The following is a 17,132-nucleotide window of genomic DNA, read 5'->3' as shown; positions in this document are numbered from 1 at the left end:
CAGAATCATGTTGGAATATTTTGTTGGCTGAAATGTTATCTGCTGTACATAGGGTTTTCCAATGAGCTCTAGTTATTCTGAAAGACTAACTAGTGAAGAGGGATGGACATTAAGGCTCTGAGGCTTTCCGAGTGTCCCCTGTCCCGCACCTCAAGGGCCACATGCGCCTCTCCTGATTTCTCAAGAAACCTGTGCTTACATCTGAAATCATTTCCCAAGTCTATATAGTAGTTAGTCTCAGGAAAAAGAAGCATCTTAAGTTACATTTAGAAATTCTTTATCTAAAGGCATTTATTTATCTATCTGCTTTAGGTTCTCTTTAAATTGAAATTTTAAAGAAATTGCACATCTAAAAGGAGTAAAATCATTAGCCATTGGGAAACGAGATTTTGAAGAGGATGAATATAAATTCTACACCATAAGTTTAAAAAGAGACTATTATCTTTTTAAAAATGCGAGAATATCACTGTAGCTTTAAATAAGCAGATGTTTTTAGCTCACAATCCAAATATGAGTGAGGCGACATATTAAGTTTCCAAATGATGGTCAGAAAAAACCAGGATCTGAATCTTCAGGAATATACAGAATTTTTCAAATCTCTACCTCTGTATGTATTTGTGTGTGTGTGTGTGTGTGTGTGTGTGAGAGAGAGAGAGAGAGAGAGAGAGAGAGAGAGAAATGATATGTATCAAAACCATTTCGAGAGTGTCTCGATCATTTTGTCAAGGTTAAATCCTTAGAAAAATCAAAGCATGCAAAAAAATAAATAGTGTGACAAGGAACAACAAAACACTAAACACCAGCTAGTTGCCATGCATTTGATCCTGCCTCAAGGCGACCCCACGTGTGCTCTGTGGGCTTCATCACTGACTGGTTTCACAAGAAACTCATGAAATATTATTCAGAATGGGTGACCCTGGAGGACATTATGCTGAGTGAAATATCTCAGTCACAAAAGGACAAATACTGCATAGTACCACTGTTGTAAAACAGGACTGACATTGGGCTTGGGGTTGGGGGGGAGACTGAGAAAGATGGGATAAATTATGTACACTGGATTGAAACAGATGAGGGAAAGAACTGTTTAAAAGGGATATATGATTGGGTATTATTGTCATGACAGGAGTCCAAAATAAAGGCTGCACAGTGGAGTGGACTTGGGACGGATTGTATAACAATGAAAGAAATTTTCTTTTGCCTTTCAAAGAGAAGAGCGAACTGGAGGGGAGGGGTGGGCAGGGGTAAAAGTGAAACAATGAATGGATGGAAATCTAAAATCTCTGTAAACTTTCATTAAAATTAATAATAATAATAAAGTAAAAAAATTTTTTTTAAAAAGAAAAAGCTTGCCAGGTCTTGTTTCCAGGATGTCTCTGGGTGATTCCTAACCACCAGTAATAGTTCCCAAGTGCTTGGTGAGCTGCATCACAAGAGACCGGGGAGCCTGATCCCCTTCCTAGCCTCCTAGAAGTGGCCTGTTCAAATGTCGTTGTTCAAAGGCTTCCTCTAAAGCCCATCGCCCTGCCCAGATTATGCAGCCTAAACTTGAAACTGGTTCATCAGAAGGTTGTCAGGAAGAATACTAATTTTTCTTTAAAGATACTTAGAATACCATATCAAGTTACATCACCAAATAAGCAATAAAACAGCACATCCATTGAGTAGATACCAAAAGATTTAATTCCTCCTCTACTGCTGACAAGAATGAAGGCTGTTGTTATAAATGACTAACATCAGTCACAAATGTGCCGGTCAGCAAATAAAAAAGGTTGGAATGACCATGCATGAGAGCAAGAAGACAGTCTCTTAATTACTTCTAAGGATGTAAATTTTGATGATGTATTTATGAAGGAGGAAAAAAATCTATGTCAGAACAATGATTAATTATGGGGCAAAACAAATGGAAGAAATTTTCCATTACATTCCCCAGGTCTTAAGCTTCCCAGTTTGCCTTTGCATTCTATCCCCAGCTCTCTCTCTCTCTCTCTCTCTCACACACACACACACACACTCTCTCTCTCTCTCTCTCTCACACACACACACACACACACACACGCTGATACTATGTAACAAAGCAAACCTCTACTACAATGCTATACAGTCACAGAGCCCCCTAGGAAGCTTGCTGGAGGTCTCACTATTAGCCATCTCGGAGCCTGAAAACTTTGCAGATTTCTGGGCATATATCAGAAAGGATCGAGATAGAGAAGTGGGAAGGGATTTCATATTCTAGACTGCACCTGGGCTCCAATGAAAGGAGAAAATAGTTTGCAAACTATTGCTTGAATATTCTACAATTACGCTCTAAACAAGGCAGTCTCTCTGGTATAAGAAGATTAGAACAACTCGTCATAATGACAAGTTTAAAAATAATCCTTAGCAAATCAGTTTTGTATATTTTTTAAATGCACACACTATATTTGCACAGCAATGTATGTAGATAATTTATAAACATGTATTTAGAGAAGATGGGTTTTTTTGTTTGTTTGTTTGTTCAATGTTAACTCTTAATGAGTACCTGGCTCAAAACCTGTACAGTTTTCATCTAAACGAATGGTTGGGGGTGGGGTGGGGTGAGAGAAATTGGAAGAAATAATGTATTTGAATTTTGAAAATAAACTAAAATAAACTGTTCCACACTTTGATTTTTTTAAAAAAATTATTATTATTTCTACAAAAGCAATAAACACTAACTATAGAAAATTAAGAAACTGTAAATTTCCTATGCAATTACTGCCTCTCAAAACCCACTGGCTGATCCGTTCTGGGTCGATTCTGACTCACTGACACATAATAACTATACAGCTAAAATATTTTTTGCCTCTTATCTAAGCATATGCACATTATTCTACATACACGTAAACATAATTTTTCAAAGTTAGTATATGTTTTCATAGTAATTCATAGTTATTAATATATAGTATTCAAAGAAAGCTTATGTCTTTTCTAATATGCTTTTCAATTAAAAAGAAATTACTTTTCTATGCACATGAGTGTCTGTACATATACATATGCCTATACCTATGAGATTTCTTTTTTTAGGTAGCATTTATTAAGTGGGAACTAGCGATGCTTCCTGCCCTGTTTGGGGTTGAGGAATCCTGGAAAAGGAGGCAGAAAAAGAGCTGGCCCTTGATTTGTCCCATCATTCATTCAAGAAGTGAATAACCTAACTGCAATTCTTAAGCTCAAAATGTAATTCTGTTGTATATTGTTGTTGTTGTTATTTGCCGTTGAGTCACCTGCAACTCATAGCGACCCTCTATGTACAACAGCCGTAAACCCTGGTCTATCCTTTACCAATCTTATTGTCTCTGACACACCTATCCCTATTACCCCAGTGATGGAATCAATCCATCTCATCGAGGGTCTTCCTCTCTTGTGCTGTCCCTCCACCCTCCCAAGCATGACATCCTTCTCCAAGGACTGATCCCACATTGCAACATGTCCAAAGGATGTCAGACAGAGCTTCAGAATCCTTGCCTCAAAGGAGCAGCCTGGTTTAACCCTCTCCAGAATGAACCTGTTTGTTCTCCTAGCAGTCCATGGTACATTCAATACTCTTCTCCAGCACCACAGCTCAAAGGCATCAACTCTCCTTCTGTCATCTCTAGTCACTGTCCAGCTCTCTGATGAATATATTAGGACAAAATATTCTGTGCCCAGTTTTAATGAACAGTAAAGTTTTTTACCAGTATGTAAATGAAACACACAATATTTTCATTGGAAACTTTGGGAGTTTTGTACCATTTTAAAAAATTGTGTTACTGATGTTGTTATTGTTTGTTATATTCTGTTGTGTTGCCTTCCACTCATAGCGACCCTATGTACAACAGCCCTAAACTCTGCTCTGTCCTGTGCCAATCTCACTGTCTCCAATACACCCACCCAGATTACCCCAGTCACTGGATCAATCCACCTCATAGAGGGTCTTCCTCTCCTGTGCTGTCCGTCCATCTTCCCAAGCATAATATCCTTCTCCAAGGACCGGTCCCTCCACATTATTGTCATTTTCATCACCATCATTACCTGGCATGAGGTCAAGGTTGTGCCTCATCTGGTTACCTGTGAAGCTGTGGTTTGGTAGCTATAATTCAGCCATTCTCCTGATGACAGTAGGTAGAATGTGACCATTCTCTCAATGAGACCTACATAACACACACTTTTCCTTGGTGAAACTAGATAGAACATAGTCATCTCCAGGATGAGATCTGCTGTGAACAGCCAATCACTGGAAAGGAGATTTTATAGGGCATGTAAATGGCACCAAACATTCAGGAATGTTCGGCAAAGCTCTTGATTTTCTACAGTCTGTATCCTGCATCTTGTTTGTCACCATCTGACCTCTGGATGGACTTTACCCAGAGAACCCAGCACGCTGCCTATCAATCTGGGACTCATTAGCCTTCAAGGCTACCCAACCTGTCCTCTGACCTGGGAATCTTCAGTTTGTCAGCCCCTGTAGCTGTGTGACTCAGGAAAAACATCTGGCCTGATGTCTGACCTTCAGACTTGAGACATTTCATCTTCTACAAGACTTGTGAGCCAGTTCCTGGAGATAAATCTCTACTTCTCTCTAGAGACCTCAGCCCAAGAATTTTTTTTTTTTTTTACTTTTCAAAGAGAAAAGCGAACTGGGCAGGGAGGAAAGTGTGTAACAATGAATGAATGGAAATCCAAAGTCTCTGTAAACTTTCATTAAAATAAAAAATAAATAAAGTTTAAGAAACTATCATAGATAAAAAAAATGATAAACACACACATACAAAAGATATCTGTACTGGTAAAAACTTTCATTCATTGTGATTCTAAGGGCATATGCTGAGATCACTGCAGATCTTCTAGTGCTGCCCAAGTGCTTTTAAGCAAAAACATTGTTTGTTGTTGTATACTGTTGAGTCAGAACTGAATTATGGCTGACCCTACAGAGGGTTTTCAGAAGCTGTAAATGACACAGGAGGAGATGGCCCATCTTTTCCCATGGAGTGACTGGTGATTTGAACTGCATATCATTAGGCTGGCAGCACAGTTTCTTACCAGTAGGCTACCAGAGCTGCCTATAAGCAAAAGTAACTATCTCTAAATTTATTTATCTATTTACTAACCAAGTTATTTCACCTTCATACCTCATGAAAAGTCTTATCTCAAGAACATGGAAACAGGGAACATGCCCAACCACAAATGAATGGATTGAGATATTATGGTACATTCACACAATGGAATACTATGTAACATGCAGGAGCAATAACTTTGTAAATTATTGTTTAACTTGGGAGGGACTGGAGAGCATTATGCTGAGTGAACTAACTCAGTCCCACAAGGATAAATATAAGACCGTTATTGTAGAATGAGTATAGGATCCAGGAGGGATGGGAGAGGCTGGAAGCAGAGGAATGTGGATGTACAGGGGGAGGGGGGATTAATCATTGGGTTATACAATTTGATGGGTGGGGGGGTGAGGGAAATTGAAAGAATTTGTTGAAATTTGTATTAGAACTTTGTAAGGGAAATTGAAAGAATTTGTTGAAATTTGTATTAGAATTTTGTAAGGGAAATTGAAAGAATTTGTTCAAATTTGTATTAGAATTTTGTAAATAAAATAGTGAAAAAAAAAGTCAGCTTGGGGAGGGGAAGGGAGGGAGAGGTAGTAAAATGTGCAACAATGAATGAATGAAAAACTAACTTTTCTGTAAACTTTTGTTAAAATGACAATTAAAATAAAATTCTAAAAATGAAAAAAAAATGATAGGAGAATAAAAGGAAGCAGGAGTGGCATCACCTTCCTAAACATGTCTCCAGAAACTCTATGAATTTTGATAAATGTCGAGAGTTGTAGAGGGGCTTCAGGAAGCCTTTTGTTCACAGGGTCGCTATGAGTCGTGCTCTGCTTGAAGGCAAACAATGAGAACAAGAAGAAAAGGAATATTAACAATTTTTGTTATAGCCAGTGCTCATTGACATGACAGGGCTGGAAACCATGTCTGTGAGGAGTGGGAAGCCAAACAGGATCTTCTAGCAGGAAGAATGGCCATGTGGAGCAGAGCCAGGGGCATGGCTGTGCAGAGGGTAAATAAACTGGGAAAGCAGCTAGCAGAGGGTGAGGGACCAGCAAAGAGGTGCATGCAATCCGGGCAGCGAGATGACGAAGTCCTAAAAGACCATAATGCTTGAAAAAAATCCCACCAAACCCAAACAAACCAGAAAGTAGAGTCTTTTTATAGAGGACATCTTAAAAAAGAGAAACTATTGAAACTTGGAGAAAGATACAATATCACAGAGTGACCATGACAGTGCAATCAGACTATGGAATGATGACAATGATTCCAAAACTGACATCAGACTTGAGCACATACACTTGCATATACTTGTGTATGTGCACATGGACGCACACACTAACAACCACACACAAACACATATTCACACACAGTCACACCCACCCCTAGATTTGTCACCTACTAATCCTTCTCCCCTATTGCTGTCGAAAGGAAGACTCGGCATAGAGCTGATTCCGAAATCTGACAGCCTCCGCTGACACCCTTCTGAATTGTGTGTGGAAGAGGCAAAGTCTTATTTGGTTTATTTATTTGTTTGTGATTCTCCATCGGAGATAACCCCCAAAACAAATTAAAGTGTGCTCTAAGTACGCTCCAGCTTATAAATCATATATTTGCATTCTCGTACTTTGGGAAGCATAAAACCACATAGATCAGCTATAGATATATATGCCTCCTTCAACACCGCTTTTGTCAAACTCACACCCACAAAGAAAAAGAAGGGATCTAAAAGCCACAATAATTTGCCTGCATATCTGTCTACTAATCAAAATCAACCATAACAATTAGAATAATATTTTATTAGACCAAAGAAGTAGAAATTCATTCTAATTGTCAGAAAAGCATATTAAAAATGAAGATATTTTGAGCCATGGCTATTAACTGCATGAGAAACGATGATGGTAAAACACTGGGGACAGACAACAATGTCTCAATTCATTTTCAATCTCCAGTTAAGATGAGAGGAGTGCTTTATGCAGCATTATCTTGTTTTGGCTTATGTGGCCGTGCTTAATTTCCAATTTTCTGAGAATAGATGAACATTTCTCTAAGCAAAGGGAAAATGGGTCAAAGATACCCACAAGCATAATTTGACTATCTAGGTGTGTTGATTTGTGTCTGTACAACGTGATTATGTCAATAAAGCTTAAATATTGCCGTTTGATTGCCTTTCTTACAAACGGCTGCAGGAGGAAATGGGCAATTCCAACTTCCTCAGCCCTGACCGTTTCCCCGGACCACACCACGGATGTCAGTACTGCCCACAGTAAGGAATGTTCCTCGAAATTGTCACCACTAAACTGTCATGTGCTTTAGTTCCTCTGTCTTTTTTATGGGTTATTTATCATTTGCAATGTATTCTTAAACACTTTCCTATTTGCATCTTGTGACAAAAACACAAGATAAATTTCAGGAAAGATGCCAACTTCCTGAAATGGGTAATGAGGGGCCTGTGGAGGCTCACCCACCCCTGCTCCCCAATTTCACCCGTCCTTTCCCAATGTCACCTGCCCCTCCCTAATATCACCCACCCCTCCCCATTTCACCTGCCCCTCTCCAGTTTCACCCATCTCTCCCCAGTTTTGCTACCTGCCCTCAGATTTCTATGAAGTGGGACATTTATTTATATATTGATCATTCTCAGTGTTACAGTGTAGAAGGTTTAATAAACCATGAAGACATAGAAAATGACCTGCAGTTAGAGTGGGATTTTTCAGGGAGGCCCCTGTGCGCCCTCCTCGCCCCAGATTAGCACCGATTCGCAGCTGCTTGCCCTGGAAAATGAGCCCCCCACACACACCCCCCAAGATCTGCCCTGTGTCATCTCCTGCTTGCTTGCAACTAATTTCTAACCACACTGCCTTTTTAAACTTTCAGCTTCTACAAATCCCACTACTTACTCTTGAACCCTTTGGTCTGCAAGCTATCATTCTAATTGCCGTCTCTGTAATATTCATCTGACCGACGTCTACTGAACAGCCAAGATTCTGCTCCAGTGATGTGTTTTCCTTTCATTGATTGGGGGAGAGGCCCTTTCTCTCTGCCCTCACAGCAGATATACTTAGCAATAATCTAGGCACTTTTTGTCTTGGTGGAGTGCTCCTTGGTCGCAAGCATGGCTAAGCTCCGTCTCACACACTTCTGGCATGTTGTCAAGAGGAATCATTTCTTGGAACAAGACATGCTGTTGCAAGAGGCGAGGAAGACCCTGAGTAAGGCAGCCGGCAGGTGATTACAACAATGGGCTGAGTACGGAGGAGCTTGGGAGGCCCGTTCAGGCTAGGACAAGGTTTTTCAATCTGGTGGTGATGAGGTTTATGTGAGTCAGTTGACTTGACGGCATCTTAGGACAACAATTCAGACTCTTAAAAACAAAACAAAATAACACAAAACAAAACAAAAAGTAAAAAAAAAAATAGGGAAAAAAAACCAACCAAAAAACAACAAACAACACCAACGAGCCCTGGTAGTGCTGTAGGTTAAGCACTGGACCACCACTGAGATGTCAGTGGTTTAAACCACCAGCCCCACAGGGCACATGTGCCAGTCTGCTCCCGTGAACATCTGCAGACTTGGAAATCCTTCGGGGGTGTTCTCCTCGGGCCAGTGGGGTTGTCCTGAGTCAGTCTGCAGGATGACTGTGGATTGGGATTTGGTTCCAGCACTTATTCAGGCGGTGGTAGCATTCCTGCCTTCCCTGGGGGAGACCAGGGTTCGATTCCTGACCCACACACCTCAGTGCAGACATCTCCTATCTGTCAGTGGATTGCATATGTTTTAGTAAAACTTCAAGACTTGGATGGGCTAGGAGGGTCACCTTGGAAGACTGCTTCCACAAGTCAGAGCATGCAAATCCTCTCAACAACAATGGTTTGAGGAGCAACTGTCCATGGAGATGCTGTAAGACAGGCATTGACGTCACCGTGAGCTGAGGGCCTACGTGATGACGCACTTACTACCTGTCCTGTGATTGTCTCTTCGCTCATTTGTCCCCCTCCTCTCTCTCTCTCTCTCACTCACTCACACACACACACACACACACACACACACACACTCTCTACCAGGATCTGGAGGTAGATACAAGCCTCTCAACACCTGTATCTTCAACGTGGAGTGTGAGGGAGCATTGAGTTAATGCGTGTGACCTGCCTGAGTGAAGAGATTTGCCTTCTCTTCAAAAAGGCAGATGGAAATCCCATGGCCTATAAAATCTCTTAGAATTCTCATCCATTTCTCTACTGAGAACCGGAAGACATTTCCAAATAAGGGCGAGCAGCTGAACTTACTTTGGGAAGAATGATGCGAACGACAAGAAGGCTGACTAACTCTGAGCGTGCCACGTGCATACAACCTCTCACTCCACATGTCAGGACCACAGAAGGCTAATTTTCAATGTATGTTACTGAGATCAAGAACTGTTGATGCACCAGACTCTGTATTTCTTGGTGATCTGGATTGGAAGAAGGATTCTGACAGGCAAGGGCATGCATGCAAGGTGAAGTTCAGAAGACCCAGGAGCCCGCGGCTTCTCACTGTAGATTGTCACTTTTAGCAGCTGTGGGTGGAAACACTTTCAAACTTGTGGCAATTAGTCTATCAGCTGAGAGATACGGCTAGCATCTCCCTTAACTTTTATCACCTGGCCTCCTTGGCAGGTAAGAGTTGGGATTTTATTAAGGGGTCAACACAGAAAGTCCTACATTCACAAAGGACATCATAGTTAGGCTTTGTTTAACACGTTGCCACATACTTTTAAATTGACGACTGTGCTTAGAATGATGTATTACCGTCATTTGCGGCATGTGTTAAAAAAAAAAGTCTGTATCAAGTGAAGTTGTAAAAACTCAGAGCACTATGGCAGAGTTGACAGATCAACCATCCCTCACACATGGTTAATGTCTGGCCCATCCCCAGACCACATTTTCTCCAGTGCACTGTGTCCTACAACTGCATCAACTCTAAAAGCTCTCCTAAACAGCACAGTCCTTTTCATTCTCTGTATGTGAAGAGTGTTAATTTGCCCAATGAAAACAACATTCCGATGGGCATTTCATTATTTCTTAACATGTGAGGGATCAGCTCTGCAGATCAATGCAGAATTGTTTATAGAATCAACATACAATAGGTATTGAATTCATGTCACCCCCCCCCCAAAGAAAAGCACGATTTACATATTACTTACCAAATTAAGTTTTTCCCAGTATTCGGGTCCTTCTTCCATGGTCCTGAGGCTTGGTGGGATGTACCAAAAGCAAACATTGGCATATTCAGGCTGTAGATTAATGAGAGTTGAGAGTCATTTTGTAAACTGAAGACTTAGCTTAGAACATTGTTATACACACACTTCTTCATCTTTCACTTAGTTTCTTTTAAGAGTCGTCAGATGTGATGGTTTGACAACAAATCTGAACCTGACAGAACAGCCATTTCTGATGGTAGCATAGCACACCTGGGCTTACCTAACCACTCCTCAATTGCCTGTTGTCAGTGCTGCTTACCTGGCTCTCCACCATCAATGAAGATGATAGTAGGTTTGAGGACTCATTCAAAATGAGGATTCCCTGCCCTCATCCCCAGAATTCCCAGAGTGTGATTAAAGGACTAACCCAGGAAAGGGGGTAGGAGTGGGGGAAGTGACAATTTCTACGAAGCAAATGATTGATTCTGAGTTGGATTGCTCATGTTCTGTGTTTGAGAATCTCGGATTTACATTAAGTGGCCACTTTCGTTTGTCCCTGTCTCTTCATTAGAGGGGCTGTCTAAACCATCATCAAACCCAACACCAATTAGCAGGTTCCAACTTATAGCAAACCTGCATTGGGTTTCCAAGTCTGTAAATCTTTAATGTGGGAGTCTGCCCAGCCTTCCCTGTGGAGCGTATGGTGGAACTGAGCCCCTGACCTGTTTGGTTAGCAGTCTGATGGGTCACACACTCTGCCACCAGGGATCCTTGGAAAGGGATGCACCCAAAGGATGGATAAATTGTTGTTGTTGTTGTTGTTGTTATGTGCCATCGAGTTGCCTGCGACTCATAGCGACCCTATGTACAACAGCCCTAAACTCCGCTCTGTCCTGTGCCAATCGCACTGTCTCTGACACTCCCATCCCAATTACCCTAGTCACTGAATCAATCCACCTCATAGAGGGCCTTCCTCTCCTGCGCTGTCCCTCCACCCTCCCAAGCATGATGTCCCTCTCCAAGGACCGGTCTCTCCTCACAACATGTCCAAAGTATGTTAGACGGAGCCTCAGAATCCTTGCCTCCAAGGAGCCACCCGGTTTAACCCTTTCCAGGACAAATCTGTTTGTTTTCCTAGCAGTCTGTGGTAGTCTCAATACTCTTCTCCAGCACCACGGCTCAAAGGCATCAATTCTCCTTCTATCCTCCTTGGTCATTGTCCAACTCCCTGATGCATAACAAGTGATTGTGAAGACCATGGCCTGTATCAGACACACCTTAGTCTCCAGAGAGACACCATTGCTCTTCAGTACTTTGGAGAGGTCCCTAACAGCAGACTTTCTCATGGCAATGAGCCTTTTAATTTCCTGGCTGCTGGTGCCAAGACTGTTGACTATGGAGCCAAGCAAGCTAAAGCTGTGTACATTCTCAATCTCTTCACCATCCATCCTGATGCTGCCAGTTGGTCCAGTGGTGAGAATCTTTGTCTTCTTGACATTGAGCCTCAATCCATATTGAAGGCTGCAGTCCTTGACCCTCTGCAGCAGGCGCTTCAGGTCTTCTTCAGTTTCAGCAAGCAGGGCTGTGTCATCCGCATAACGCAGATTGTTGATAAATCGTCCACCAATATTGACCCCACATTCCTCCTCATAGAGCCCAGCCTCCCGGATAATCTGTTCTGCATATAGGTTGAAGAGGTATGGAGATTGGATGCATCCCTTGTGTACGCCCTTCCCAATTTTGAACCATGCAGTGTTTCCTTGCTCTGTTCTGACGACTGCCTCCTGGTCCAAGTATAAGTTTCGCATTAGAACGATGAAGTGTTCTGGGATTCCCATTCTTCTCAGAGTCAGCCATAGTTTGTTATGATCTACACAGTCAAATGCCTTTGCATAGTCAATGAAACACAGATAGACATTCCTCTGGTATTCCCTGCTTTCAGCCAAGATCCATCTATTGGATTAATAGGATGAAGAAATAAAGAAAGAAATGGAAAAAAAGGAAAAAAGAGAAGAGAAGAGAAAAGAAGAAGAGTGAGAGAAAGGAAGGAGGGAGGGAGGGAAGGATGGAAGGAAGGAAGGGAAGAAGGGAAAAGAAAAAAGGGAAGAAAAGAAAGAAGGAAAGAAAGAAAGAGAGAGAGAGAGAAAGAAAGAAAGAAAGAAAGAAAGAAAGAAAGAAAGAAAGAAAGAAAGAAAGAAAGAAAGAAAGAAAGAAAGAAAGAAAAGAAAAGAAAAGAAAAGAAAAGAAAAAAAAGAAAAGAAAAGAAAGAAAAGAAGCAAGCCACAGCCTGGAATCTTCCTCCATGCTGTTTTTGTTTGGGGTTTGTTTTGTTGTTGATTCCCAGCAGTGGTGACTTCTGATTTACAAGGCATTTGACTGCTGTTGGTTAAGCATGTAACAACATGCTAGAACAGGCATTAGCCCAGTTGTTGTCACGAAGACACAGAGGCTTTCTCCCTCCTCACGTCCTTCCTCACCGGATAAATTCATAGACAAGTCCGTAACAGTATCAGTCACAAGACTTGGAGCTAGGAGCCAGAGGATTTGGGACATTATCGTTGGGTCCACAAATCAAAGTCAGAGAATAGTAATCAGGACGGAGTATGACCTACCGGCACCCACTTGGCACCTAAGCACGGAGAGAGTTTGAAAGGACTTCATTTTCCACCCCAAGCACAATCTGTGGGTAATAACCAATGTTGTAATAGTTTTCAACCACAGGCACAATTATGCTTCCGTCTTCTAATAAACTTTCAAAGTATTACAGAAAGATGAAATAGCTGTCATCTGATATCTTAAAGTCGAGTACGACACAGAGTTCTGATTTCACCGGATTTCAAATCTCAAAGGAAGGTCCAGAAACATTCTCTGTTCAACAAGATAAGTTCTTCATCTGATCATCCTTTCACCTTTGAAATCTGTAACATGTTTATTGGATTTGACACGAAACAGCTACTCATCTTCAAAATATCAAGTAGTTCAAAAGGGGAGTAAAGTAATGCAACTCCATTCTATAGACCGGCATCGGGAAAACAAGCACCCTTTCACAGATCTGGGTGGTGCATACTTCTGTTTCTGGTTTACAATGTGTTTGATTTCTCTAGGATAGAATAGACTGGCTTTAAATTATTTCATAATTTAATGTAAATAAATCTTCGCAAATAAAAGATCGATTAGAAGATAGAAAAGAAAATAATCTATCCTAGATGCCAGGAATTGATGTCTTTATAGCAAATATTTTCCCCCATACATAATTAATTTTATTTATCAATTTTTTTAATCTAAAAGATCTAAACCCATCCTTTCTCGATGCCCTCCCTGTAATAACAGAGCCGGACTCCACGTTCATTGCCATCTAGTCTAATCTCGACTGCATCAGCAGAGGGCGCTGGAGGAACACTGCAGGAGGAAGGGGCATCTTGTGTCTGGTAAGCTCATCTCTTGGGTCTCCTATAGAGAGCCTGGTCCTTGGCAGCTGGATGGGGTGACAGTTTCCCTTCAACACTTCCTTGTCAGAGGACTTCGCAGCAGAACGCCAGCAGGTGGGGCATGAAGCCTGAGGAAGCACGATGAGGAAGGTCTGCCCGTTAGACTTCTTCCATGGGTGACTCCTCTGGCATCTTCCACTGGATAGCTTGCAATGAGAAGCTTGCATAGCACCTCCCTGGGCACCGCTGCCTCCAGCCCTTGACAGTGAACTTCCAGCAAGTGCCATCAGTGTGTGATGCCTCAGCGAACTCTGCCACTGCGTTTACAGAAGATCAGTCTCTGCTCTGGGATGGCTTTTTTCTAGTTTGCCCCATCCAAGTTCAGAGTGCTGGCTGCTCTCGAAGCCTGCTGTCTCTGCATTGGCTCCAGGGTCTCTCTGCCTCTTGTTGGTAGATGCTGATCTGTCTAGATGCTGTCAGTCCTCGTGTCTGCCTCATGTCAGTCCCTGCCTGGTCCTGTACCGTCATCAGGGGAGCTGCTGTGAGCCCACTGGAGCGCCACGCTGTTGTCAATCCATTCTGTTGAGGCTTCTTTTCCTCTCACCCATCTACCAAATGTCGTGTCTTTCTCAGGGACCAGCCCCTTCTGATATGATAATCCCTGTGCAAAGTCTTCACTTTCCCTCATAAAATTAGCATGTATGGCTTTTGTCCTGTTTGGAACATGCCAGTTGTTTTGTTTTTAATTTTTTTAATTTTTATTTTATTATTTTTAAGTGTACTGTCAAATCAGATCTGACTGGTACAGGAGGAGATTGCCCCCTCCTTCTCCGGCAGAACACCTGGTGAATTTGAACCGTGTACCTCTCGGATTGCAGTGCAGCATCTTGCCACTAGGCCACCAGAGCTCCCTGACAGTTATATTATTACATTAGTGATTCGTTCTCTATTCAACATGGATGAATCTTTTTTTTTTTTAAATTATTTTATACTGGTTTAGTTGGCCTAGTGGACCGAAAGTGATGCTACCAAGCCAAAGGTGGGTGACTCTAATCCGTGGTCCTCAGGCCTGTATTAATTGTTTTTGGTCAAACAGTTTTCGAGGTCGTATAGCCCTGGTGTGTCCACTTGCCGTACAGCGGTAACTCGTGGTTGCTGTGAAGCTGAACACTGTGACACTGATGTGTCAAATGCATTAAGGATTACCCATGGTGCATAGTGTTTGGTGAAGCTTCTCAATTAAAACAAGCTTGGAAGCAGTTGTGGTATCCACTTCCTTAAATAGCTTGCCTATGAATCTGGAGAAAGGATGAAAGTCACACAAGGGTCGAGGACTTTTGTTCATAGGGTGGCTATGAGTCGCCTGCGACTTGATGGCACTTAACAACAACAATACTGATTTATAGACTAAGCTCATATACATGTGTGGGTTGTTTGGGGGTTTTGTATGTTTGTTTTTTTCAATAGCTTTATTGGTTCTTAGAAGCTTTGCCGTTTACAAGTGAAGAACCTACACCTTTTGGATAATCTTTTAAACTCACTTCCTTTGCTGTTGTTAGGTGCCATTGAGTGGACTCCGACTCAGGAATCCTGTGAACAACAGAACTTGACCTTGCCCTGTCCTGACCTGCCCCATTGTCACGATCTCTGTCCTGCTCAACCCATCGTGACACTCACTGTGTCGGTGCATCTGTGGAAAGTCTTCCTCTTCTTTACTCGCCTTCTACCTTTCCCAGGATGATGTATCTCTCCAAGGCCTCCTGAAGTCAGGGAGATGAAGTTCCAGCATCCGAGTCTCTACGTAGCACTTGGGTTGCACTTTACTGAGTGGTTATTTAGATATTTTGAAAGTGAAGTATATGTGATTCCTTCCACACAAACACTTTCTTTTCAGATGTCATGACTTCAGTGCTGTAGCATTTGAAAACACAGGAAGCTCACTTTGGAGGAAGGAAGTTGATGTTTTATTTGGTGGGATGTTTGTAAAGAATTATAAATACAACCCTTTGAATGTTCACAAAAAAACCTAGCTGAGTTTTTCTTGTCTCGTTGCTGCTGTGGGTTATATTTTAAGTAATGTGCTTCTTCAAAAGGCTTCAAAGCACTAATAAGTCACTACAGAATAGAATACCTCACATTGCCACTTAACTTTTAAATCTATATGTATGAAAGATGTCCTGAGATCATGGTATCTTAACACCCTCAGCCTATGTTGTCTAAACATCAATTCTGTTGGGGGGAAATGTCTATATCTATCTCTATGTCTCTATGTCCCTATGTCTCTGTCTCTATGTCTCTATCTATCTATCTATCTATCTATCTATCTATCTATCTATCTATCTCTAATGCCCAGGCCAGACAGATAATAAAGGTACAAAACTATCTGTAGTAGTAAAAGCATTGTCATAATATTTAAGAATTTATGAATAAATAATGAAATACCATTGAAGAAAAGCTGGAAATAGTTTCTTCTGGCTTTCAAGCATTAAAAAAAAAAAAAGATCTATGCTGAGAATTAAAGCAGGTGCTTTGATTTAATTCTAGAAAAGATTACCAAACAAATGATAGAAAACCACTTGGGAAAGAAATCAGTCATCAGCAAATGGTAGTAGGTCACATTCTGTCAAACTGAGTCATGACAAAAGAAATTCATGTCTATTGTTTATAGAGTTATCGGATAAGAATGATATTTAAAATGGTGGTGCTATGCATTTTAATAAGTATAAATGCAGAGTCTAGCATACAGAGTCAAATCAAGTAAGGATAGAATGGGGGAGAATTGTCAAGGGGGAAATTCAATGGCTATAAGCGCACTGGTTTTAATCATTTGCAACGCACTGCCAGCGCTTCTAAAGTAGGAAGGACATCATCCTAGGAAAGTGGAAGGTGGTGAAAGAAAGGAAGACCCTCAAAAAAATGGACTTTCACAGTGACTGTAATATTGGGCTCAAGCGTCTCAGAGATGATGAGGATGGTACAGGGTAGAACAAAATTTAGAATTCTAGTTCATGGACTCACTACATGCTGCGGTGGACTCGAAGGCACCTATCAACAAGTTGTGGTCATTATATAGATTTCTGAGCGACATATTTGAAAGGAATCAGTGAAAATTCCACTCTACCCAAAGCAGAGAAATCAAAATATTCAATTTCATTAGCAGAATTGCCTATTCTTTAGACTTATAGACAAGAAAACCCTATGAAATTCAATTCTATTCTGTGACACATGGGGTCACTATGAGTTGGAATGAACTCAAAGGCAGTGCGTTTGCTTCCCCTTGTCCCTAAAAGGGTCATGAAATCATTCAGAGAGGTTCTTTACAGCAGATTTTCCCAAGGCAATAATTGTTTTGATTTTTTTGGACCGTTGCTCCCATGAGTGTCGATTGTAGATCTTAGTAAAAGAAACTCATTGACAGTGACAATCTTTGCTCTGTCTACTATGACGTTGCCTATTGATTCAGTTGTGGAG

The 17,132-nt window shown here is 41.4% G+C and overlaps 1 protein-coding gene across 1 annotated transcript in view; it reads right to left on the bottom strand.

The window, feature by feature from the left end:
- Nucleotides 1-17,132, bottom strand: part of GADL1 (glutamate decarboxylase-like 1) — a 230,511-nt gene that overhangs the window by 67,932 nt on the left and 145,447 nt on the right. The window contains exon 15 of the mRNA XM_006890667.1: nt 10,237-10,326. Within this exon, the coding sequence (XP_006890729.1) occupies nt 10,237-10,326 (90 nt within the window). The remainder of the gene's footprint in view (nt 1-10,236; nt 10,327-17,132) is intronic.

The sequence above is a fragment of the Elephantulus edwardii genome, unplaced genomic scaffold (genome assembly GCF_000299155.1).
Source record: "Elephantulus edwardii isolate Elephantulus edwardi_28Jun2011 unplaced genomic scaffold, EleEdw1.0 scaffold00091, whole genome shotgun sequence".
Taxonomy (NCBI): Eukaryota; Metazoa; Chordata; class Mammalia; order Macroscelidea; family Macroscelididae; genus Elephantulus; species Elephantulus edwardii.
This window is presented reverse-complemented; position numbering and strand designations above follow the sequence as displayed.